This window comes from Globicephala melas, chromosome 11, assembly GCF_963455315.2.
Source record: "Globicephala melas chromosome 11, mGloMel1.2, whole genome shotgun sequence".
Lineage (NCBI taxonomy): Eukaryota > Metazoa > Chordata > Mammalia > Artiodactyla > Delphinidae > Globicephala > Globicephala melas.
Window position 1 is genome coordinate 60,339,361 of NC_083324.2, and position 25,348 is coordinate 60,364,708.

General features: G+C 37.0%; 1 protein-coding gene across 5 annotated transcripts in view; it reads left to right on the forward strand.

Moving 5' to 3' along the window:
- The window catches only part of COL21A1 (collagen type XXI alpha 1 chain), a 186,018-nt gene that overhangs the window by 71,432 nt on the left and 89,238 nt on the right, over positions 1–25,348 (forward strand). For all 5 annotated transcript variants that reach the window (XM_060308278.2, XM_060308277.1, XM_070046682.1 and 2 more), the window contains exons 4-9: positions 7,525–7,693; positions 7,785–8,001; positions 10,994–11,167; positions 12,243–12,320; positions 14,564–14,647; positions 21,969–22,031. In XM_060308278.2, the coding sequence (XP_060164261.1) occupies positions 7,525–7,693; positions 7,785–8,001; positions 10,994–11,167; positions 12,243–12,320; positions 14,564–14,647; positions 21,969–22,031 (785 nt within the window). The remainder of the gene's footprint in view (positions 1–7,524; positions 7,694–7,784; positions 8,002–10,993; positions 11,168–12,242; positions 12,321–14,563; positions 14,648–21,968; positions 22,032–25,348) is intronic.

Below are 25,348 nucleotides of genomic sequence, written 5' to 3' on the forward strand. Positions count from 1 at the left end.
AGAGCAATGTTTCAAATAAAGGAATATGATATGTTTATATTTTATGTGCAAAGCGATGTTTGGGTATTAAATTGGAAAATGTAGGATGACTATCGCATGATTCAGAAAATATACAAATTATAGCATACAGACTTTTCTCTCAGTGTTTATGATTGGATCTAGATGCAGCTGTATAAGTTAATTATTTCTAGGAAAGGAATAAACAAGAAAACATTCACAATAATTTTCTTAGGAATATTTAAAGCTTGTATAAAATGCTCATTCTCCCATCCTTTCTCTCTCTCTAAAATATGATGTATGATAGCTATCACCTAATTACCTATTTTATGCTCATAACAGCTTCAACCTTTTTAAGTGACAGTTGGCATGCCAGTAGAAGTGAAAATTGGTACAACCACTTTGGGAAAGTCTTTGACATTATCTATTAGGACAAATGTACTGCTATCTTATGAAACAGTAATTCTATCCTAGATATTTAACTACGAGAAATAAGTTCATATGTTCACCAAAAGACTATTCAAGAATATTCATAGCAGTTTTATTTAAAATAATCCCAAACTGGAAACAACTCAAATGATTGCCCACAGAAAAATGGATATAAGTACATCATAGTATAATTCATATAGTAGAATACTACACAGCAATACCATCAACAAAACCCACATCACTCTTATGTGCAAAACCAGGGATAAATCCACAGGCATTATGTTGAGCAAGAGAAGTCAAATTTTAAAAAAAGATACTGCATTGTTCATTTATATTAAGTTCAAGAACAGACAAAACTAAATTAATCAATGGGGACAGAAATCATAACAGTGGTGGCTTCTGGTGGTGGTGGTTATCCTCTGGGAAGGATCATGAGGTTGCTTTCAAGGTGTTAGACAGATTCTGTGTCTTGTCTGAGGCTAGCTATGTGAGTGTAGGCATGTGTGGCAATTGAACTATTGTATACTTGAGATTAAGTCATTTTACTGAATGTAGGTTGTATCTTAATAAAAAAGTTAAAAAAAAATCAGTAAGCACAATGTCTATTAAAGTAAAGCACTTGAATGTTTTTTCTTTAAACCTGAGTCTGTATGAATATGGTGGTCCAGCCCAATCTCTGGAGTCAGAACGAGATCCAGGTTTGGTTCCTGACTTTGTCAACATCACTTTCTTGAAGTGAAATCTTAGGCTAAGTGGCTGCCTCCAACCTTGGTGATAGAGACCTTATTTTATCTCATTTTATTTTTTTGCAGTTTAAATAATAGTAACATTTATTATCTCATACAGTTCCTGTGGATCAGGGACATGGGTGAAGCTGGGCTGAATAGTCCTGATTCAGGTTCTCCCAAGGAATTGCAGTCAAGATGTCAGTTGAGGCGGCAGACCGCTGAAGGCATGACTGGGGCTAGAGGGTCTGCTTCCAAGGTGACTCACTCACAAGATTGGTGAGTCAGTGCTGGCTATTGGCAGGAGGTTTCAGTTCCTGGTCACATGGACGTCTCCAAGTTGCTGCTGGAGCATCCTTGCAACATGGCAGCTGGTTTCCCCTGAAGTGAGTGGTCCAAGAGAGCAAGGGGGGGCTGCAGTGTCTTTCATCGTCTAGACTTGCAAGCCACACCCCTTCATTTCTACAATATCCTACTGGTTATGAAGGCTAGCCCTGTCAGTGAGAGAGACCACATCTAATGAACGTTAATATCAGTATGCTAGATATTAGAGCAGCAGAGGAACATGTTAAGATGCATCGATGTTTGTTTAAAAAAATAGAGTTTGTATGTTAAAATGATGCATAAATGTAATATCTGACAAAAGTTCTTCCAATTCAAATTAAAAATGGAAAAGAAAAGGAGTAAAGAATGAGTTACAGGAATTGGACACAGACTATTGTCTGGATACGTGTAAAGGCAAGACACACTACCTTTCTTCATCTATAGTATTTGGTCAGAGGAAAAAATAACTTAGAAACATTTCAGACTTCCCTGGTGGCACAGTGGTTAAGAATCCACCTGCCAGTGCATGGGACATGGGTTCGAGCCCTAGTCTGTGAAGATCTCACATGCCACAGAGCAACTAAGCCCATGTGCCACAACTACTGAGCCCATGTGCTGCAATTACCGAAGCCTGTGTGCCTAGAGCCCGTGCTCCACAATAAGTGAAGCCACTGCAATGAGAAGCCCACAGACCACAATGAAGAGTAGCCCTCGCTCACCGCAACTAGAGAAAGCCCACGCGCAGCAACGAAGACCAAATGCAGCCAAAAAAAAAAAAAAAAGCATTTCATTACATAATCAATGGCTTTACAATGAAAAATGGCAAAACCAGATGAGTTGTTCTGTAATTTTGTAAGCCTTTAAAATTGTATTCTCCTTAGCTATTTTTTAAGGCAAGGATGGGTTTCCATTTCTTATATTTTTTTCTTAGTGTTGAAAAATAATATCTTCTATGTTGGTGAGGCTACTTACTGGTGAAAAAAATTTTGACTTTTCTGGTTTGTGCATAAGTTGTACTTAAGGCTAATTGGAGTTTATTGATCCCATTGACTCACCACTGAAAGGAGTGTTATAAAAATCTACACTTACTATGTCCTACTGTTAGCCATGCGTTTGGCAGACATCTTCCTCTGATGAAGGATTCTAAATCAACCTATATTTCAGGACAGTGGGATTACTTGCTGGTAAAATAGAATGAGATCATTCAGTCATGTGATGAGAAAAGAAACTTTGTGAACTTGGGCTTTAGTAAGAGAATTTCTACTTGGATAATTTATTTCAGATTTGCTATTGTTACTTTAGTGTATTTCCAATATGATGGGATGGAGTCTAAGTTATCACAATCTTGGTGAATGTGCCTCCTTTTTTATAAATTTGTACATGATGTTAAAGTCCATGGTGATATAATAGACCTTCAGGAAGGCAAATGTTTTAAATTGCCACTACATGCCATTGAGGATTGTCTATCTTTGGCACCTATACTCATGTTTGCCTTACCATTAAAACCAAGTTCAATCCAGGAAAGTTTAAAGAAGCTGGCTTTCACAGACCTAAACTGTACCAGGGGCACCGTTTTATTGGATTATCGGGTCTGGATCACTAAAATTACTTTTGGTCTCTGACCACAAATCTCCTTATAAAATTCCCAGTTGTCAGTTAAAATATGTGACTTCTGCAGAGGGTGGACTTACAAACAATCTTGCAATTGGATTAAGTAGGCACTTATAAACTAGGCTAGGTGTGATCTGGAATAATGTGTTCATTATTAATTAATGTAATAGTCCCCCTATCATATTAACTTATAAGTAGAAAGCTATAGCTAGACACATGTGATTTCCCTGGTTAGACTCAAGAGATACACAGTTTTTGTGTTCTTGTCCATGGCAGGATTTTAAATAAAACACATTTTTATGATCCTAATAAGACTGAATTACTTATACTACTAAGCCCTGGGATTTAACAGAAAAGCAATTATTACTGGACCCCAGTGTTTAAAGTAAGTGGACTAATGTGTGCTCCACCCCAGAAAGTGTTCCTTTTCTGAATACTCTCTGAACGTATTAGAGTCAAATAAAATTATAACTGTGTAGTCTGTGTAGGAAACCATTTGTGAACTTAAGGCTTTGAGGTTTTTCTTTTGGTTCTTGCTCCTGAATGCACTCCTTTAAACTAACTTGCTTTATCTAGATTGTTCTACTTACCTGTTGTATGTGTTATAGCAAGTCCCAACTGACTCTCTCTTAGCATTTGATTTTCCTGGTACTTAAAATGACAGCTTCCAAGTTCCAGTTTTTAATTCCAGTATCCATTCCCCTCTCTGTATGTGTTTGTATAGTTATACATAGATTTCTTTTTTCCTACACAATAGGGAAGTTAATTATTGACCTCTGTTTCCCTAGAAGTTTGTGGAAGAACTGTTGGTTGGCAATCAAAGTAGCTTTTTATATATGGAAACTTTCTTTTATCTGTTTCCTCTAGCTAGGTATATGCAAACATACAAACTGTATTTGAGCATTTTAACTACATTTTACTTTTCAGTTTCCATGTGTAAGGGTATTTTATTATTCTTGTAGGTGAGCAAATTTGGAAGAAAAATTATTTCTTCAAAAAACTATGGGTGTACCAGGGGCTGAGAGGAGAGAGGAATGGGGAGTTATGGTCTAATGGGTACAAAGTTTCTGTTTCTGAATAATAAAACTTTTCTGGAAATAGTGGTGATGGTTATACAACATTTGAATGTAGTTAATGGCAATGAATTGTACACTTAAAAATAGTCAAAATGGTAAATTTTATGTTATGTATATTTTACAATTTAAAAAAATTGAAAGCCAAAAAAAAAAAAGGAAAATATAATTATCTAAATACATTTCTCCTAATGAGATGTACTAAGTGGTAATGAAAATGTGGCTGTAACATGATTGTTAATTTACATTCCTGATTTCACGAACCATGCCACACTGTTTCCTATACAATTCTGGGGATTAGAATACAGTGCAAAAATTTGATTAAAGAAAAAGGATGAACACAATACTTGCTTTATCCCCCCCACGTGCATGCTATTTTGAAGTTACAAAGCATTTTTACATACTTCATCACATTTGATCCCAAAAAAATCCCTGTGAAGGAGATCATTATTCTCATGTCACAGATGAGAAGCCAGAGGTTCATGAGAGGTTAAGAGAGAGGCTGAGGTCTAAACCTCAGATTCTGGTCTTCAGTTGGAGCTCTTTGTTTACCATCTTATAACTTCTCTTTTGTAAAGTAAATCAGAGGAGCAATTCAAATCTGAATATTTATATGATGTCATGTTTAACACATTTTCTTTTCAGCTGAACTTCTTTCTTTTGCAGTTTTAAATCAAGTGCATTTGAAGTGAGGCCTCCTATTGTTCTATATTACCCTGCCCCCTGCTAGAAACAAACCCTGCATCATAATGACAGGAAAAATTTAATTTAGTTTATTGATTTATGATTTCAACTCAGTCATACAGTATTATTGGGACACTTATTTTCTGCTTCTTATGTTTTCATGTGGAGGGACTTCAGCCAGACTGACTTTTTTTTAATAAGTCATCTTGATTTTATATTAAAAAGTTTTAAAATTATAACAAATCTCAGTTTTAAGTAGAGATGAAAAGGTTTGCTAAATAAAACACTAGTCCAGTAATGTAGTAAAGGAATAATATTTGTCAGAATAGGGATTATTTCAAAATGCAAAGATGGTTTAATAGTGAAGTCTGATTTGTCACTCTTCTGCTCAAAATTCACCTGAATTGGCTTTTTTCTTGATTCAGGCAATTTCTTTTTGGTTCTCATTCTTCAAAATTAAAACCGATGCTGCAATGAGTATATAGATTGACTTTTCTGATCTCTCCGCACCTTCTTTCACTCTTTACCACTGATGAGAAGAGGCATTTTCGGATAAGGGAGTTTGATAAAAGAAGCTGGTCCTAGCTGGCGAAGTGCCTTAGATGTTCTTCCCTTTGGATCAGCAGGTCTGTGGAGCTGGTGTTCCCTTTCCGCTTTAGATCATATGTGAACTTAACAGGCAGTCCTGCTCCTGAGGTGGGTGGGGATTGAATCAGCCCTGCTGGGCTGCCAGGCGGGGGTGGTTAATTACAGTGTACAGTCTCATCAGACTCACTGGATCACGCCTCTAACCGGCATCTTCTGTTTGCCTGGTTCCTGTATCTTCCCATCAGTTAGCTCTAAGCTTCCCAGAGGAAGAAGAATGTGATTGAATAGGTCCCTTCAAAATTCAGCACCCTCAGACCTGAAGATGAAAATACCCCTCCTTTCCCAGGAACACATCTACTTTTATTTATATCAAACCTTTATTTTATTTCCAATATTAATGTTTCAAATGTCCATCAATAAGTATACAGATAAATTGTGATATATCCATACAATGGACTTCTAATCAGCAGCAAAAAAGAATGAACTACTGAAACACACAACCAGAGTGGATCTAAAATAATCATGCTGAATGAAAGAAGCCAGACAAGAAGGAGTACATACAATATGCGTCCATTTTTTATAGAACTATACGAAATTCAAACTTATTTGTAGTGACAGAAAGCATATCAGTGGTGCCTGAGAATGGGGATGGGAGTGGGGTAGTGAATGGTGACAGACAGAGATTGCAACGAACATGAGGAAACTTTTGGGGGTGATGCATATGTTCGTTATCTTGTCGGTGGTGATGGTTTTACAGGTGTATACATATGTCAAAACTAATCAGATGGTAAACTTTATGTTTAGTTTACTGAGTATCAATTTACCTCAGTAAAGCTACTTAAAAAACAAACAAACAAACAAACAAAAACTCAGCATCCTCAGACCTGAAGAGGAAAAATGCCCCTCCCTTCCCAGGAATACAGCTAATTTTATTTATATCAAACCTTTATTTAATTTCTAATAGTCTATGGTACAAGTTATGACAGTATTATTGGGCTAACAAAATTCATCTCTTTACTTTTTACTGTTTTATAAATATGATATTTTTCCCTTTTCTTAATGTTTTGTAAGAGAGTGATTATCTTAAAGTACCTTTAGTGGAGTTTGTTCTTTTATTCTCTTAGCTGCTCTATAAAATATAAGCAGTCAGGCTCAATGTGTATGTTATACGATGGCCTTGGAAGAATCTGAAAACATTGCAACATTCCTACAGTATGACAGTTTAATAGCATTGCAACCAAACAGAATTTTCCACATAATTTGAGACACTGGTTTCCCAGAGAATTGAAAAGCGTATCACATTTTTATAATTTATATAAATGACTGTATAACTAATAAGAACCTGCTGTATAAAAATATAAAATTAAATTTAAAAAAATGACTGTATAATGCAAACCTTAATGATTCTTCTTAAGGAAAAAGTCTTTATTCATTTATAAATGTGATTAATATAATATATAATCTGATTAGTCATAGATGAGATAATAAGCCCATTTGAAGATTTTCCATGAACAGAAAAGATGTACAGTTAAGTTTTTTCCAGAGTGAGAGAACCAAGATATTTGAACTGTAGGATTATAAACTGTTAGAACTGGAAAGAACATTGGGAACAACACACATTTCTTACCCCTCAAATGCTGGGAATGCAAGAAAGCAATCAGAATTCATCTCCTAGATCCAAGAAATTTGAGAGCATTATTCAAGGGTGCGTGACTACCAGCAAATCTTGGATGAGAATCATGAATCCTGCTCCAGCCCTCTCCTACTGGCCAGGTGTTAAGTTGCCTGATATTCAAAATAGTGAAGTGTAAATTTCAGCATAGTGTTGCCCTTAAAACAATCCATGAACAAATGTGCCTTTTACATTTCTGTTTTTTTTTCAGCCCCTTTTAGGGAGAAAGAAGGCAATTGAGACTTCATTCTCAAATACCAAATACACTCCCACGTGTTTTCTCAGAAATGCATTTACATACATATGTGTGCATATAGAAATTTTATAATTCTATGTTCTTTAATATTCCTCCCTTGATTTTCTTTTTGTTGAAGTAACCCATGATTAATCAACTTCTACCCCTTTTGCTTTTGCTTTATAGAATCTGTCTGTCCAACACGAATTCCAGTGGCAGCTCGTGATGAGAAGGGGTTTGATATTCTTTTAGGCTTGGGTGTAAAGAAAAAGGCTAAGAAAAGAATTCAGCTTTCACCAACAAAGATAAAAGGATATGAAGTGACATCAAAAGTCGATTTATCAGAACTCACAAGGTAAACGTTATGTGTCGATACAGCGTTTTCTTGATGTTTCTGTAGACATGTTGAGAATTCTTTAAGCTCATACATGTTCTTCTTTTTCCAGCAACGTTTTCCCAGAAGGTCTTCCTCCATCATATGTATTTGTCTCCACTCAGAGATTTAAGGTCAAAAAAGTGTGGGATTTATGGAGAATTTTAACCATTGACGGAAGGCCACAAATAGCAGTTACTTTAAATGGAGTGGATAAAACTTTATTATTTACAACAACCAGCATCATTAATGGCTCACAACTGGTCACCTTTGCTGACCCTCGAGTTAAGGTAAAGATGCTTGGGTATGATTTTGGTATTCATGGGGAATGACCATCAGGTTTGTGTGTTTTGGGAGAGGAGAGCCATAATTTGAACCTGACTGAAAAAATATTGATTTCATATTTTAATTTTGCTTCATTGACTAAAAGGAACAAAGGAAGAATATTTGTTTCTTTTTTAATTGAAGTAGAGTTGATTTACAATGTGATGTTAATTTCTGCTGTACAGAAAACTGATTCAGTTATACATATATATATGTATTCTTTTTCATATTCTTTTCCATTGTGGTTTATCACAGGATATTGAATACAGTTCCCTGTGCTATACAGTAGGACCTTGTTGTTTATCCATTCTATACATAATAGTTTGTATTTACTAATCCCAAACTCCCAGCCCATCCCTTTCCCACCCCCCTTTCCCCTTGGCAAGCACAGTTCTGGTCTCTGTGTCTGTGAGTCTGTTTCTGTTTCATAGATAATTTCATTTGTGTCATATTTTAGATTCCACATATGAGTGATATCGTATGATATTTGTCCTTCTCTGTCTTATTTAGTTCACTTAGTATGATAATCTCTAGGTCCATCCATGTTGCTGCAAATGGCATTATTTTGTTCTTTTTTATGGCTGAGTAATATTCTATTGTATATATGTACCACATCTTCTTTATCCATTCATCTGTCGATGGATATTTAGGTTGCATCCATGTCTTGGCTATTGTAAATAGTGCTGCTAGGAACATAGGGGTGCATGTACCTTTTTGAATTATAGTTTTGTCCAGATATATGTCCAGGAGTGAGATTTCTGGATCATATATGGCAACTCTATTTTTAGTGAAAATTTGTTTTTTAATTCATATGAGATTAAGGGGTGCAGGAACTAACATTTTTGAGTGCCTGCTTCTAGGTGCCAGGAACATTTAATTATAATAATCACCCAAGGAAGAAGCTACTGCTCTCATTTTAAAGATAAAATACCAAAGTTCAAGGATATTAAATTCTCTTTCCAAGTAACATGGCTAGTAAGTGGTGACATCAGGAATTTAATTTAGGTCTGGTCACTTTCAAAGTCTGTGTTTGTCTATTTTGTACTGCCATGTCCTACAGGATATTGAGATAAATTCATATTTGTCAGAACATTAAATACAGGTAGGAAATATGTACAGAATTCACATTTATTTGGATGACAGCTTATATTCCCAAAAGGAGCATATATTTAATAAAATTCATAAACTAAAAGTGTATTTTTCAAGTCAAATGTGTTCAGAATATAGATGCCATGATAAAATCAATTACATTTTGATTATTACTGTAATTATGATAGTCAAATTGTACATTATATAATTTAGGAAATATACAAGGCTGTACATGAAATTATGCATTTATCCAATTTCTTCATTTGGTAAGCAGAATACATTTTTTAAAAAATTGTTGTCTACTATTTTCGTTAAAGGCAATGTGCTAGGTTCTGTGAGAAATGACAAATGAATAAGGCATGTTTCTAATCTTCAAGGAATTTATTTATAATGGGATATTCAGTGCTTCTGGTATCTAAAAGAAGTACGAAAAGTTAGTGGACTGTGGAAGGAAAAGTGGATTCTAATACAAAATGTGGGCCAGTCTTCATAAATGAGATGGTTTTTGGAATGTAGGATGAAGGATGTACAGGATTTTGTTGGAGAGAGAGAAGGACACGGAAGTTAATGGTTCATTATTGAGTAGTCATGTGTGGTGAAATGCAGGGTTTTTATTTATAGAATAGAACGTGGTGCCCCCTGTGTTTGGAGTATAAGATACATGAAAGAAAAGCTAGAAAGGTATAAGCTCAGTTTGCATGGACGTGGGAACCGTACAAAGGGTTTTGCATTTCAATCAGTGGATGACGGGATTCCATCAAAAGGTCTTGATCACAGGCGTGTCATGGTCAAAGTAGCTCTCTCCTCTCCTTCTTTCCCTTCTTCTCTTGTAAAGAATACTTTTGACTCTTTCCTGGAATTGGACTAGGTCCTAGGAATACAGAAATTAATAATATTAATTCTAGTAGAGGTAAGAAGGTTGGCTTGGAGAGGGAAGGGATAGGGATTGAGATGTGTTTGAAAATTATTCAAATAAAACAAGACATCTATGAGCCTAAATTATGGCAATGAGAATGGCAATGGAGAAGTGAATTTGAGTCGTGTTTAAGACACATCCTTGGTAGAATTTTGCATCTATTTGTTATGGCAACTGAGGGAAGGGGAAAGAGGTAAAGGCACTTGTATGGTTTAGAAACTGAGGATACTATTATCCCAGGGAAATCGGGAGAGGAAGAAAGTTTGGGGGATAGTTCAAGTTCATTTTGTTACATACTCTGTCAGACTGATTGTGAAACTCCTGGCAAAATTATTCTAGCCAATGTTAGAATTATAGGTACCATATGTGAGAAAGAGGTCCAGGATGTCAATGTGGATATGGGAGATATTCCATAAAAGTTATAACTGAACTGTTGGAATGAATGAGATCATCAAGGGGAGAATGGAAAAGGTCAAGGACCGACCTGTGGGGAATGCCCTCATTAAAAGGCAGGTTGAGGAAAATGAACCCTCAAAGAGATAGAGAATGGACAGTTGTAGAAGAAGGAATGAAGGTGATCAAGATGGTTTGAATCACGGAAGCTGAGACCATCAATGCGGATGGACTAGTTACAGGGTCCACAGTTGCCATGAAGTAAATAAAATGAGGGAATGAAAGAAGCCACTTGGATTGGGACATTAGGAACTTATCTGTGACCTTGAGGGAGTTGTTTCAGTAAATACTTTGGTACAGCCACTTTGAGATGTGAAATGGAAATGCAGCTAGGGATTAAAATAATTGCTGGGTGGCCTTTGAGACCCAGCTTGGGTCAGGGTGAGTTAGAATATGATACGATCAATCTGGGTGGTATGGATTTACACTTGATGACAACAAAGAAACGAAAAGATTGTTTGGAACTCTATTTATGAATCTGCTGTATTTTCTTCCTACAGACATTATTTGATGAAGGCTGGCATCAAATTCGTCTCTTAGTAACCGAACAAGATGTAACTCTGTATATTGATGATCAACAAATTGAAAACAAGCCCTTACATCCAGTTTTAGGGCTGTTCATCAGTGGGCAAACCCAAATTGGAAAATACTCTGGGAAAGAAGAAACCGTTCAGGTGGATAAAAATGATCTGCTTTTCGTATTATATAAAATGGAGCTTTGGTGATAGTATTTATTCCATTTAACTGTATTTAACTTAATTCCTTTAAGAGACTTAATGAAAATGTGGTCAGTTCATTAGTAAAATTGTGTGTGTGTATGAAAATGAAAAATCAAACAATATAATAATTCTTAGAAATTTGTTCCCCTAGGTGCAGGGTAGAATCTATGTTCTTATGGACCATCAATTTCATATTTCCCAGGAGAAGCATAGAATATATCATGAATTTGGGAAAGGATTACAGCTGTGATCGGGGCTTGTAAAAATTTCTTTGCAGCTGTGAGGATAAAATTAGATTAATGCATGTCAGTGTTCTTCATAAACAAAACGGTGACTATTTTGGTATCTCTTTAAACTAGAATATCTGTGTGCAGGTTGAGAAGTGTGTATGTAAAAGATAGCCATTTCTTGAAAAATCCTTTATTTGAAAAGGTATGTCTTTCCTACTCTGTTTCTATTAAGGGAAGACTGTGTCATATTCGAATGTAGGATTACACATATGGTCTCTATGTATTAATGTTACACGTCAAATTGTAGTAAATATTTAAATAGTGACAGGTGCTGGGCTTACTCATCACACAATACTCCGTGCCAAGAACTAAATCTCTGAAACTAAAGATGGTTTCTTGACCCGACTCTGTGCAATCAGGGATGTGAAGAGATGTAGGGTAAACACAGAAAGCCTGGGAAAGCTTTTAAGTTGTCTAGGAAATGCCGTCTAGATGAGCTCTTAATAGAAGGATACTACAGAAGCTCCACTGGGTTTCCCAAAGAAGTCAGAGGTTTGTTTTTGGTGCTAGGGAAGTTTTTCTTAGGAGTTTTGTTGCGTCACATCTTTACACTATATGTTAAGTATTTAAATTTTGTATGTTTATTGCTTATTGTATTTTTATTGTTAACGAAGCTAAGTGTTTCGATCTATATTTTATATGATTGCTAACTACACTGGCTGCTTCTGTGTATGTGAATTGCTTTTATAAAACAATTTGCTTGGGCCTCAACTTTAACTTGATTGGTTTTATGTTTCTAGTTTGATGTCCAAAAGTTACGAATCTACTGTGACCCAGAGCAGAACAACCGGGAGACAGCATGTGAGATTCCTGGATTTGTGAGTACGATGAATTATATTTTCCTAAGTGTTGCTTCAGTACTTTCAAAGCAAGAAATAAAACGCAGATAATATACGAGCTTTAATTTAACATATAGAGTTAATTTGTTTCTTCATTGTCAATGCAAATAAAATGACACTGATTAAAACATATTTTGAGGTTCATAATTGAAATAAAATTGTAATGCGTACAAGTGTAAATGGAAGACCACGGGAAATATTTTCTCATCTCAGATTGATTGTTCCACTACTCAAGTGAAGCAGGGATAGACCTGCTCTAGAAAAACGTAGAATTCGTTGTCTGAATGTCCAGTAAGTAAAATACATTTCTATACTTTATTAAATGTGTGGGTGAAATACCTCACGTGGCACAATTCTGAAGAATGGAAAATTATTCATTTTCCTGTTTACTAGCACGTTTTCTCAAACCATAATGAGTATAAATTTTTCTTTTTGTTGTTGTTGCCACCCAAGTAGGATTTTCTTATAATTCTAGGATATAAGCAAATTTCTATTTATTTAGCTATTTTCATTAATGCGTTAGGAAGAAAAAGATTATAAGCTAAAATGTTATAGAGTCTGATCATATACGTGTGTGAGTGTGTGTGTGTGTGTGTGTGAGATCAATCCCTTTTCCCCTGGGCAAGAAACAGTATATTGTTGCTAGTGAAAATAAGGTAAAATGTCATAAAACTTTTTGACAATGTGGATTTCCAGTCATATTTGAACCCTACGTAGTTCTTTTCATTTGTATAGTCATGCTGTCATCATTTTCTTATTTCCTATCAAACTGAATAAATTATGGATCCATAGTCTGAAAATTTGAGGACATAGAGCAGCACATTTGAAGGATCTGTAATAAAATCAAAGATGGAAGCTTCTAGAAATGATTCATTCTGGATTTTCTACTTAAGTAGTTGTTTAAACACTATAATATTTATTTTAGATACTTATAACTTGGAATATAAATCTCTCCTAAAAGCATTAAGAAGTTATTTCATTTTGAGAGTCCATTGTACATACTTGATTTATTGCTATTTCTCCATTGATGTTATGCCATGACTATGACCCCGCATATAATAGAAGCATAAAGTGAGATTGTAGATTCTGTGTTCTCACATCCACTTTTCTGTGTTTTTATGGCTCCTTCCTCACTCTCAGGTATGACTTTTTCAGGCTTGTTTACCCTTTTCATCTTCATTGCCACCTTCTCATTTTCTGATCTAATCTGTTATTGTTTGGAAAGATTATTAACCTATTTTAAAAATGGGTGTCATTCAGTAAGAAATAGATGGCTTAGTAAGAAGCTTTTCTAAAGTAAATTGCATAAAATTGAATGCATGCACGGGCTTCCCTGGTGGCGCAGTGGTTTAGAGTCCGCCTGCCGATGCAGGGGACACGGGTTTGTGCCCCGGTCCGGGAGGATCCCACATGCTGCGGAGCTGCTGGGCCCGTGAGCCATGGCTGCTGCGCCTGCGCGTCCGGAGCCTGTGCTCCGTAACGGGAGAGGCCACAACAGTGAGAGGCCCGCGTACCGTAAAAAAAAAAAAAAAAAAAAAAAAAAAATTGAATGCATGCAGTTTGCGACTTGCTTAGATGTGTTTTGGCTTTTTCTCTGGTTCTTAAGTGATTCCCAGAAAGTTCAAGAGAGCGTATAAACCCCACATTGAGGTATTTTTGTTCTTGTGTGGCTGTTATACCAAGCACACTCTCCATCATTGCTAATTTCCTTCCTTTATCCTATTATAAATGTGGGAATAACATAAATAGGTAATGTTTTAGTATCGTTGCAAGCAAATGTTTTAGCTCTTGCTGGTTTTGATACTTCATTTATCTCTACCCTGGACAAGGAAATATCTGTAAATTAAGAAGATAATTTAGACATTTAATTAGAAACATGTCTTAAAACACATTTGTTGTTGTTTTTCTTTCAGAATGGTGAGGTAGGCCTGGATACTATTATTCTCCTTAAGGTAGTATATGCATTGTGGGACTGTTTAACTTCCTTCCAACAATTGTAAGTATGTTAGATAAATAGAACCCATTTTTATGTAGTTTGAATGTATCTAGTATTCATAGCTTTTTTGTGATTCTGAATTTCTTATTGGATTGGACTAAATAAAATTGGACAGTAAATATAAGATATCTTTACCATTTCACACACACATATAGACATATACAGGCATATGTGCACATATGTATGTGTCTTGCCATGTGCCTTTATCTCCATTTTTGTCTTTTAGTGCTTCAATGGTCCCAGTGATGTTGGTTCAACGGCAGCTCCCTGTATTTGTCCTCCAGGAAAACCAGGACTACAAGGCCCCAAAGTGAGTAATACCTAACATGCTACTTTTGATAAAACACACAAATAAGAGCTGAGTAGACACCAAATTCCTAATCACCATTGACTCTGTTGCGAACTGTCTGCCTAATACCTTAGAATAGTTTAAAATGTGAATTTTAGTGATTTTTTAAAAAAGTGATTCTAATCTGTAATTGCCTTTGAACCTAAAACTGATACCACATAAAGTGAGGGAGTGTTATTTGTTTGCTTGTTTGTCTGTTTGTTTTCTCCCCTAATACCACTACTGTATCCCAAGAATGATACCTCCTTACAACCTGGTAAAAAATGAAGAAAGGTCATTTGTTAAAATACGTTCTAAATTCTTAAATGTCTAAATGCTTATTCTGTCAAAATGATTTTCAGATAGAAAAATGAAGTAAAAAATTTAAAGTTGGTTTGAATGTTGTGTTTGATGTCCAATTCTAAAAAGAGAGGCAAGTGTGTATATGTGTGTGCATGTGTATTGATTTATTTATTTTACTTAATCATGTAATAATTACTTTTAGTCATATTCATACATGCATATCTCCCAGTTACATTTACATATTTATTTGTGTGTGTATCTGTATATATATTATTTCTGTGTATATGTGTTATTTGTGTGTGTATATATATGAAAACATATATTCAACTGTGTACACATTTGTATATGATTGGAACCATGATGTGCATACTATTTTATAACTAGTCACTTTTTAACATAACAAATACTCTGAATATGTTTCTGTATTATAAATGAATGACTAAATTTTTTAAAGTAAGTTGATACTAATCGTGGCATCACTTAGACATAGCCTAAGATACTGAGATGTCAAGTGGTTTGTCCACTATAGATAAATCTTGTTTATTTAATATTATTTTAAAATATCATCTAGATAAAAATAATGTCTAACTTGAAAGCAAGTATGACTTCCTAGCCAGAAAGAATGTTTCATGTATTGCTCATCTGTTACTTGAAGTGACCATAATAAATTCTGTTAAATGAGTTGTAATGTTCATTTAGATGGAATTTTCTGAGAGTTTTAATCATCACAACTAAAACTTTTCAGTTTTTAGACTGGTAATCTGAGAGTCGGATTCTTCCTAACTTTTGTGCATGTTTCCCCATCTATTTTCAGTTGATAGTTCATAACCTACTTCAAACCTAGCTGTTAAAATCAAGAAAGAAATGCAATTTAAGAATTAAAAGAATGGGATTTCCCTGGTGGTGCAGTGGTTGAGACTTCGCCTTCCAATATGGGGGTGTAGGTTTGATCCCTGGTCGGGGAGCTAAGATCCCACATGCCTTGGGGCCAAAAAACCAAAAACCTAAAGCAGAAGCAATTGTAACAAATTCAATAAAGACTTCCCAAAAAAATGGTCCACATCAAAAAACAAATCTTAAAAAATAAGAAATAAAAGAATACATTCAATACTTCATTCAAAGTAAATCTGTTTGGCTTGGAACTTCACTTCATGCCATTATAATCAATTTACTATTGTGAACAATTTTTAGATTGCCTTTAGGAAGGTTAATCCAAGTGTTCTTCTATTAAAGTAACCATGTTATTTAGGATGCCTGATACAAAGGAAAAATACCTATAAGATGTTTCTGGGAGAAATTACCTTGCAAGGCAGCATGGTGTGACCTACCAGCAGACTATCTTTTGAAACATAGTTATACAGCTTATTCAACTTGGGTTGTTATACATAGAAATGATTTGATCTGCAAGAGATCAGAGTCCTATGACATCTGATTTCTCTAAGCCCAGAGGGCCTTCCAGCCCCTCAGGCCACCCCCAGAGACTCTAAGGGGCTGTCCACTTCCAGGTGTGGGGCACCTGATGCCTCTCATGTTTCCTGATTCATCTTTAGTGATCCATTAGGCATCTTGAAGTGACACCAATTTTTATGCCTGTATGTTTCTATAGCAAATTTTTAGCACACCCTTTGTCTTATCTGGGAAAGCCTCTGATTTTCAGTATTTCCAAGTTTCATGTGTTCCTCATTTTCATTCTCTTTTCTTAGTCATCATCTAGCCCCACTGCCACCTACTACTTTAAGTGAAATTGCAGTTTTCCACAGATCTTCAAGTTGGCGTGCCTTCTTAATCTGCTTTCCATTTTCTTCAGAAAATCTGGCAGGAGGACAGGACACACACACACTCTTCCATCCTTTTAGGGCTCTTTCCCCTGGAGGTGGTTCCTTACCCACATTGGAGACCTGCATGTGAAAAACAGAATCCCTAGCAACACCCTGAGTTGTTCTTCCTTTAGAGAATTTCTGGCCCGGGAAATTGATAGAGTTTTAATTAGTTCAACAGAATCAGAACTAAAACAGATGAATGGATTTTACTATAGATCCAACTGAGACGTATTGGCTGTTTTTGTGAGATGCTCTCTGGAAAGTTTTACAGATTTCCATCAAGCAGACTTACCTGTGCAGGAGAATCTAGTCTTCCCATTAGCCAGAAATTGGGTTCTCGGAGCTGAGAGTTTGGTCATGAAACTGAAACAGAGGAGAAATTTGTGTGTGGATAGGTGGGTAAGTGCTTATTCTAAGATAAAGTCGGTCATCTGCTTCAAGTTCTCTCAATTTCCAACAAATATGACATGCCTATTGCAAAACCAGGTTAAATTAACTAAGGTATCCCATACTTGGACTTTTCATGGCATTATAACTATTTAATATGCATAGAAAAATATATTTGTCATGAGGCTGTGAGCCCCTGTATGCTGGCTTATTTATTCTGTGTCCTTAATGTCAAAGGGAGTGATTAAATTAATGACTCTCTGGGAATGATTTTTATATGCAAACACTTCACAACAAGGTTAATACAAACTAAATTCTCCTTTGGAATTCCACTGTCTAGCACAGTGCTTAATAATAATATATTTTTTATGTAAAAATTTATGAAATCATTGAAAAAATAAGGTTCACCCCTCCTCCTGATTAACCTATATGGAATACCTTTGTTCTATGTGAAAGATCCAGGCAATCCCCAATTTACAAACAGCTCCCTTCCAAAAGACCTATCCATGCAAATGGCAGCTTCTTCTCCCACTTCATAGCTGGAGGAACATTTATGGGGACAAACTCCCCACATTTGATCTAATCTTAAATGTTAGATCTATGAGTGCAGAAGTGGAAAGAAAGCCTTTTTTTTCTTTTTTTAGCAAGGAGCAATTTCTTAATAACTTATTTTCTCTGAAATACCATTCTTTCTACAACTATATTGATGCCCTTTGTTTCACTCTGATAATTCTTCTGATTAGAGACTCCTTTGGATTATCAAAGTAGCCTCTGTCTAAAATACAAAAGCCTTTGGAAAATTTCAGGAGCCTTTGGGCATTCACATTTTTATGTTAATTTTCCCAAACTAAATGGATTCCTTCTAGCTGAAGAGAATGTTTGAGATTTGAGGGAGGGGAGAGGTTGGTTTTGGAGAAAGGAATAGGTCTTAGGTCAGATACTTTTGTGGAGGCCAGTAGTTAGTCTGAAGGCACAAGCATTTTGAGAAGAGAGCTTGAAAACATGAGATTTGGACCTAGGAGATATTTGTTTTAGGTGAGCAACTTAAAATATTAGCTTACTTTTGAAAGCTTTACTGTTTCTCACTTTAATTATTCATATTTGCACACTTGCAAGGCCATGTGCAGGGATGTTTTAACTTAGTCCATGATGTTTCCATTCCTGTCAGCAACTCAGAAATCCTGTGGCACAAAATCAATTCATCATAAGTAAGAATTGCTTTTCAGCTGAATACTTATTTTTTTCAATTGCAAATGTTTCAACTAAATTAGAAGAAAGCAGATTGAGAATTTAGTCACAGTTATATAATTATAGGTCATATGTCTAATTTGATGTATCTGGAAAATTTTTTCCGTGTTAAATTTGCTAGCTCTCCCTGGGTTGGGTTCTGATCAGTGTATGCATTTTGATGTGGGCAGAGAGAGCAGTGTTTAGGAGCATGGAGTCTGGAGCTGAATTGACTGAGTTCCCATCTCTACTGCTGCTTTGTGACCTTGGGCAAGTTACCTAACCTTCCTGGGTCTCAGTTTTCTTATATGTAAAATGGGAGCAGTAAAATTACCTGCTTCATGGGGTTATTGTGAGGATTAAGTAATTTAATGCATGTAAATCTCTTAGAGCAGTGCTTAGCATATAATAAATAGTCAGTAAAAGTTGGTTTTATTACAGTAATAAAATTGAATTTTTATTCTAATTGGGCTTCTCTTTGAAAATCAGTTAGGGTTTTACTTTATTCTTCCAACAACAGCAAACCTACCCGAGTTTTTGCAAATAAACCAGTAGGGCAATAGTCAAAATAACCAGTAAAACCTACTAGAAATAATAGAACCTGCAAAAGAGATTATTTTCCATCTTGGGGCTGTTGACCTGTGCCTTAAGAAGTCACACTGGATTTATCTTGTGGATGATTTTTTTCCCTTGGAAACTTAGTTTTGATTCATTTAAAATATTATTGTTAAGTATATTTTGTACTTTTATGCAGCATAAAAACACAAATCCCGTTTCTTCTCATGCCAAAGTTTTATTTCAGCCTCATCATTGTAGAAGTTAAAGCCTCTCAGATCCTTTTGATGTCCTAGATTTTGCTGATAATTAATATTCTGCAAGTAAAGAGGTCATTAACAGGAGATTGGATCTGATTGGAAATAGTCAGCAAATAGTTACTGAACTTCTACTTGGTACCCAGCATTGTCCAAAAAAGGAGAAAATATTGACCATGTTTTCAAGGAGTCTCAATCCAAATGATAAATGAAGACCCATCAAGGGAAAATTTTGAGAAAACTCTTGTTATGAATAAATGATCAATGATATGGGAGCTGCTGTAGCATTTCAGTAGAAAAATACATCAGGAGAAAATGCAGTAACAAGGAAGGTGCAGTGATTGGAAATTTTGTTATATTAACTCAAATGGAAAAGGAAGAGTCTTCCCAGAAGTTAAAAAAAAGATCGAATCTGTTGAAAGGCAGTGAGGCCAATCTGAACATAGTTAAATAAAAATGGCAGGGAGGCCAGAGATTAGTGTGGAACCTCTCAAAATAAGAAGAAAACAATCTAACACCCTAGGGGCTTCCCTGGTGGCACAGTAGTTGAGAGTCCGCCTGCCGATGCAGGGGACACGGGTTCGTGCCCCGGTCCGGGAGGATCCCACATGCCGTAGAGCGGCTGGGCCCGTGAGCCATGGCCGCTGAGCCTGCGCGTCTGGAGCCTGTGCTCCTTAATGGGAGAGGCCACAACAGTGAGAGGCCCGCGTACCGCAAAAAAAAAAAAAAAAAAAAAAAACCCCTAGAGAACAGGAATGCTGCTCCCTTAATGTTCAGCTGACACTGGGTGTCTTTGGATTAGAATTACAAATTGTACCTCTTCAGCAAGAAATTACATGTTCCTGTGTTATTTTTCTCCCTGGATTTACAGCTATTCTTTTTCGATCTCTTTTAAAATTGGCATTTCCCTTCTTCTCAGCCTTTCCACAAGCTAAACCTCTTGGGCAATCGTAGGTGAAAAACCCATCCTTTCTTCCTTGGTTCCTTGATAGAGTTCACACAGTTCTTTCCATTTTTCCTGTTATGTTTCAGGAACAAACCTCCCTCGCCAGTAACCTGAAGTAGAATTTCAGATCAGCGTATTTGGCTCTGTGCAAGTACCCTTAGCACTGGTGTTTAGTTAATGTATAATCGCTGTGGTATGTGTGAATGATTACTTGATGTAGCTATGAAGCACTGAATTGAAATCAGTTGTCTGTCTGTGGTAGTTTACCAATACTGATGGCCGACACATGATGTTTTTAGGGGAGATACCGCATGTGGACCTCATGGACTCCATAATACATGGATATGATATTATCATTATTACTACTACTATTATTATTATTATTTTGGCTACACCCCTCAGCTTGCGGGATCTTAGTTCCCCGACCAGGGATCGAACCTGCACCCTCGGCAGTGAAAGCACAGAATCCTAACCACTGGACCACCAGGGAATTCCCTCATATTATGTTTTGAAGTATTTCTTAGAATTAAATTATAAAACACCCTCACTTCACAAAAAATGTTGTTTTCATTGCCCTTTTTCATGGATGGTGACCATCTGATTGGTCAGTACTGACTGTTGGGCCTGGGCTCGTTGCCAGGCTGTATGGAATAATGTTCCTTGAAGGTCTCTGGTTTGTTAGGACAAAGGTCCTTTTTTAGGTGTGAAATGTACTCAGGGACTCTGGGGGTTGTGCAGAGTTCTTTGGCTTGGGCCTCACTTTCATGAAAATATTCAAATCTAGAAGTTTATCATTATGTTAAAATGAGATTATAAATATAGGCAGAGACACACTGACTGGACTGAAAGAAATAACTGTTGTGCAGCTGTAAACTTGAGTCCCACATGGAAGATCACATAGCCTATGGGCTGTTTTTTAAAAAAAATACTTTTTTTTAAGGTAGAAATTATTTTTGTTTTTTATTGAAGTATAGCTGATTTATAATTTTGTGTTAATTACTGCTATACAGCAAACTGATTCAATGAAACATATATACACACACACACACACACACACACACACACATATATACACATTCTTATTCATAGTCTTTTCCATTATGGTTTATCACAGGATATTGAATACAGTTCCCTGTGCTATACAGTAGGACCTTATCGTTTATCCATTCTATATCTAATAGTTTGCTCCTGCTAATTCCGAACTCCCAATCCATCCCTCCCCCACCCCCGTTCCCCTTGGCAACCACAAGTCTGTCCTCTATCTATATCTGTGAGTCTGTTCCTGTTTCATAGATAAGTTCATTGGTGTCATATTTTAGATTCCACCTGTAAGTGATATCATATTAAAAAATAATTATCAATTGAATTATTATATCATAGGTCATGGATATCTGTAGTGTAACATCTAGAATAGAATTAAATCTATAGATTTCTCAGTGAAATACTACTGTCGTTGAAACCATAGTTGTTCTGACATTGCACAGTTTGTTCAGAATTCTAAAAATGTCTCTTGCTATAAATACTGATGTTTTACATCAGTGAAAAGTACTTTCCTTGTTATACCTGTTGTGCTCACAGAATTAAATCCCTGAAAGTTTTACATAATAAAAAGCCTTTAATTTTTAAGGTAGATATGATAGCATTTTTCTAACCCTATTTTGGGATTTCCATCTTTGTTTGTTTATTTTTTGTTTGTTTTTCAATATACAAAAAGCTGCAAATAATGGAATTGGCTTTGAACCTTGATGGACTCTGGCTGAATCAGTGTGGTTGGTTGTTTTGGACTGAGAACTTTTTTTCCTCTCTAGGGTGACCCTGGACAGCCTGGGAACCCTGGATACCCTGGACAACCTGGTCAAGATGGTAAGCCTGTGAGTACTGAAAGCTTAGTCATCTCCAGTACTGGGATTATAGGGTCAATGTAACATTGCACTGGGCGAAATTCAACAGGCAGGGAAGACTTTACTCAACACTGTTGTAATAGGGGAGAGAGGCTCAACTCCACACAGCTGAAACAGGGGGAGGGAGGCCTCCTGAGGGCTGGGTGAGCTGGGAGAAAAGTACTGGAGGACTTTAAGGGGAGATTGATCAATGGGAGGAGCAAATGGGATTATTCCTGAGCATGGCAAACGTCTTCCTCAAGGTTAGACCATCTGTGTTTGCTACTTGGCACCTGTCCAAGTTAGGGTCATCTCCTCTGTTTCCTTAATGGGTTTTGGGGTGCTGTTTCCTTAATGGTTCCATTTCAACGGGATGGCTCTCAGGTCCTGGAGAAAGACCTGGGTTGTAAAACTGGCAAGAAGCTTTTAAAAAGATTTACATCTCAAAGGGGCAGATAAAGAATTTATGGTTGATTTTCAGTTTTCTAAAGTAAATGCTGTAGGAAAAGGGAAATCAGGGGTGTAGACTTGGGAGGAAGGCCGCTAAAGTTTAGTCAAGCTGAGGGCCACATTAAGGCTAGCTTGGTCAATAGAAGTAGTGTTCTAGTCTCCTTTTAGGTATCTTCACAACTGCATACATCTTTGCTACATTAAAAAATTGCCCAGTGAGTTCTCAATATCAATGAATATATGGGCTCAGAAATCCTTTTATTTTTTCCCCTTCGTGCCTTAAAGTTTTCAAGTTAAAGATCTTTCTAAAGGTGATGTTATTTTCCTCAGAATATGTGCACTGGAGTATACTTATAATCTGACTTAAACAAATATCCTCTAAGGTTCAAGAGAATTTTAGGGATATTTATGAATTAAGGAAACATAAAGCAAAACCACTTTAAAGCAACTTAGGCAAATTTTTACAGGTAAGTCAGCATTTTTATCACAGTAAATAAACATGAGGTAATAGCTTTTGAATGTTAAATAATTGTCGCCAAAAAAAAGTATCTCCTGGGAGACTTTATCACAAGATGTTAACTCTTTCCATGAAGCATGGGAAGGTTTATACTGTGCGTCAATAATTTTCAAGGCAAGAAAGAACCACAGGCCTCATGTTAAACCACCAGCACCCCAACCATCAGGATAGAAGGGAACTTGTTCAGTCCCTGAGAGAGGTTTGCTGACAAATTTAATATAAAAAATGCAGCCAACTTTCAAAGTGGCAGTGTGCTGGCACCTTTCACACCCGTGTTGCATGGAAAAGGGGTTAAATATACAGGTGAGCCTCTCTGAGAGAGATGTCAAAGAAAGGAGTCTGAAGAGGTGACAAAGTGGTGGCCAGCTTGGAGCTGAAGCACTGCCAGGAGATGGGGGTGGTGCTGTTGAGCCGACTCCGTGGGATTCACTCCAAGTGTGATGGATCCATGAGGGGGCCTGCAGAAAGGAAGTGACATGGTCTGACTTACTATTTAGAAAGATAAATATGAATATTCTGTGGACAGCAGATTATATGTGTCAACTGAAAAAATGCACAACCTAAAAGTTGAGAATTATGTTTTATTCGGCGGACTTTCTGAGGACTTCGAGCCTGGAAGGCAGTGTCTCAGAGAGCTCTAAGGGACTGCTCGGAAGAGGTGAGGGAGGGGCCAGGATATAGAGGGGTTTTTGCAACAAAGGTCAGGGAGTCTAAACATCAAAAGATTACCGTTCATTAAAGAAAACCAGACATCTCAAGTTAAGGAATTTAGTGCTTTTCTATGTATGGGAAGATGCAAGAGTCCAGGCTCATTGAAATCATTCCTTTGATATGCACCTCAGCTATCTGGGGCCAGTGTCCTGTGTTTTCTCATCCTGAGTCCCCTCAGGGTACATCACTGGGGGCGGCTGCAGTGGCTGAGGGCTTGATGGTGGGCATCCTGTTTCCATCCTGACTTGCTTCAGGGATTACGGTCTGGGTGGCTGTAATGTGACGGCTTGATGGCTGCAATATCCTTTGTTTACTGACATGGCAGGTGGCATTTTTCATTCACATGGGGCAAGAGTGGGGGCAGGAGGCCATGGAGGAGGTTATTTCAACATCCTGAGTGAGAAGTAAGGGTGGCCTGGATTAGGGCGATGTGCTGGAAGAGAGAAGAAGTGGTCAGAGTCCGGAGTATTTTTTAATGTGAAGCTGAGAAGAATCCCTGTCAAGTTAGATGTGAGGGCTGAGAGAAAGTGCCAAGGAAGCCTCAGAGGATCTTAGCTTGGGCAGCCGGGTGAATTGTGGTGCCATTTCCTGAGCTGGGCGACACTGGCAGAGATGTAAGTTTGGGGGGGAGACATCGGGAATGCATTTGTGGACCTGCTGAAGGTGTCTCCTAGGATATTAGAAACAGGAATCTTGAGTCAGGAATGTGTCGGAGAATGAAAACACACAGTTAGGACTCTGTAGCATGTGGATGTATCTAAGCCTGCCAGAGCCGATGAGATCATTCAGGGAGTAAGTACAGATAATGGGAGAAGAGAAGGGGGCAGGGAGTTGAGCTTAGGGCTCTGTTACAGAGAAAAATAGGAGGAGGATCCAGTTGAGGAAATTGGGAAAGAATAGTCAGTGAAGTAGGAGGACCACAGGGAGGGTGTGGAATCCCAGAAGCCAAGTGCAGAACGCTTTTGAAGAAGGGAGCCATTCATTGTGTCACTGCTGCCATGAGGTTGATAAAAATGAGCTCTGTGCCTAGACCATTGGATTTGCTTGATAGAGGTCATTAGGGACCTTGATAAATGGGGTTTCAGGGAAAAGCAGGATTAAACAATGGGTTCAAGAGAGACAGTTGGAGATAAAATGGTAACAGTGAACATAGATACTTCTGAGGGATGTAATGGGGAACAGAGAACTGGAGCAGTAGCATGGGGAGGATGTGGGATAAAGGGGTTTTTGAAACAATAGGAGATGTTAGAACATGTTTATATGATGATGAAAATGAGGCAGAAGGGGAAAATTCAGTGATTTGGGAGATAAGGGATATTTACAGGAAGAAAATCCTTGGGTAGGTAAGAGGGCATTGGTTCCAGTCACAAGAGGAAAAGTGTGGCCTGGATAAGAGTCTAGGCAGTTAAAGCTTCAAATGGGGGTTAGAGGGCCAAGCCAAAAAGTACAGAAATTGCTAGGTGCAAGGATAAGAAGTTTATCATCAGACTGATTCTATTTGAGTTGAATGAAATGAATGGATTCCAAACCTAGCATCTCCCCCTTTTGCCTTTATCTTCAACTCCCATTATGTGCCAACACTTGCCTTGTCGTTTCTCTTATAACCCATCCCTTTCTTGCGATAACTGCA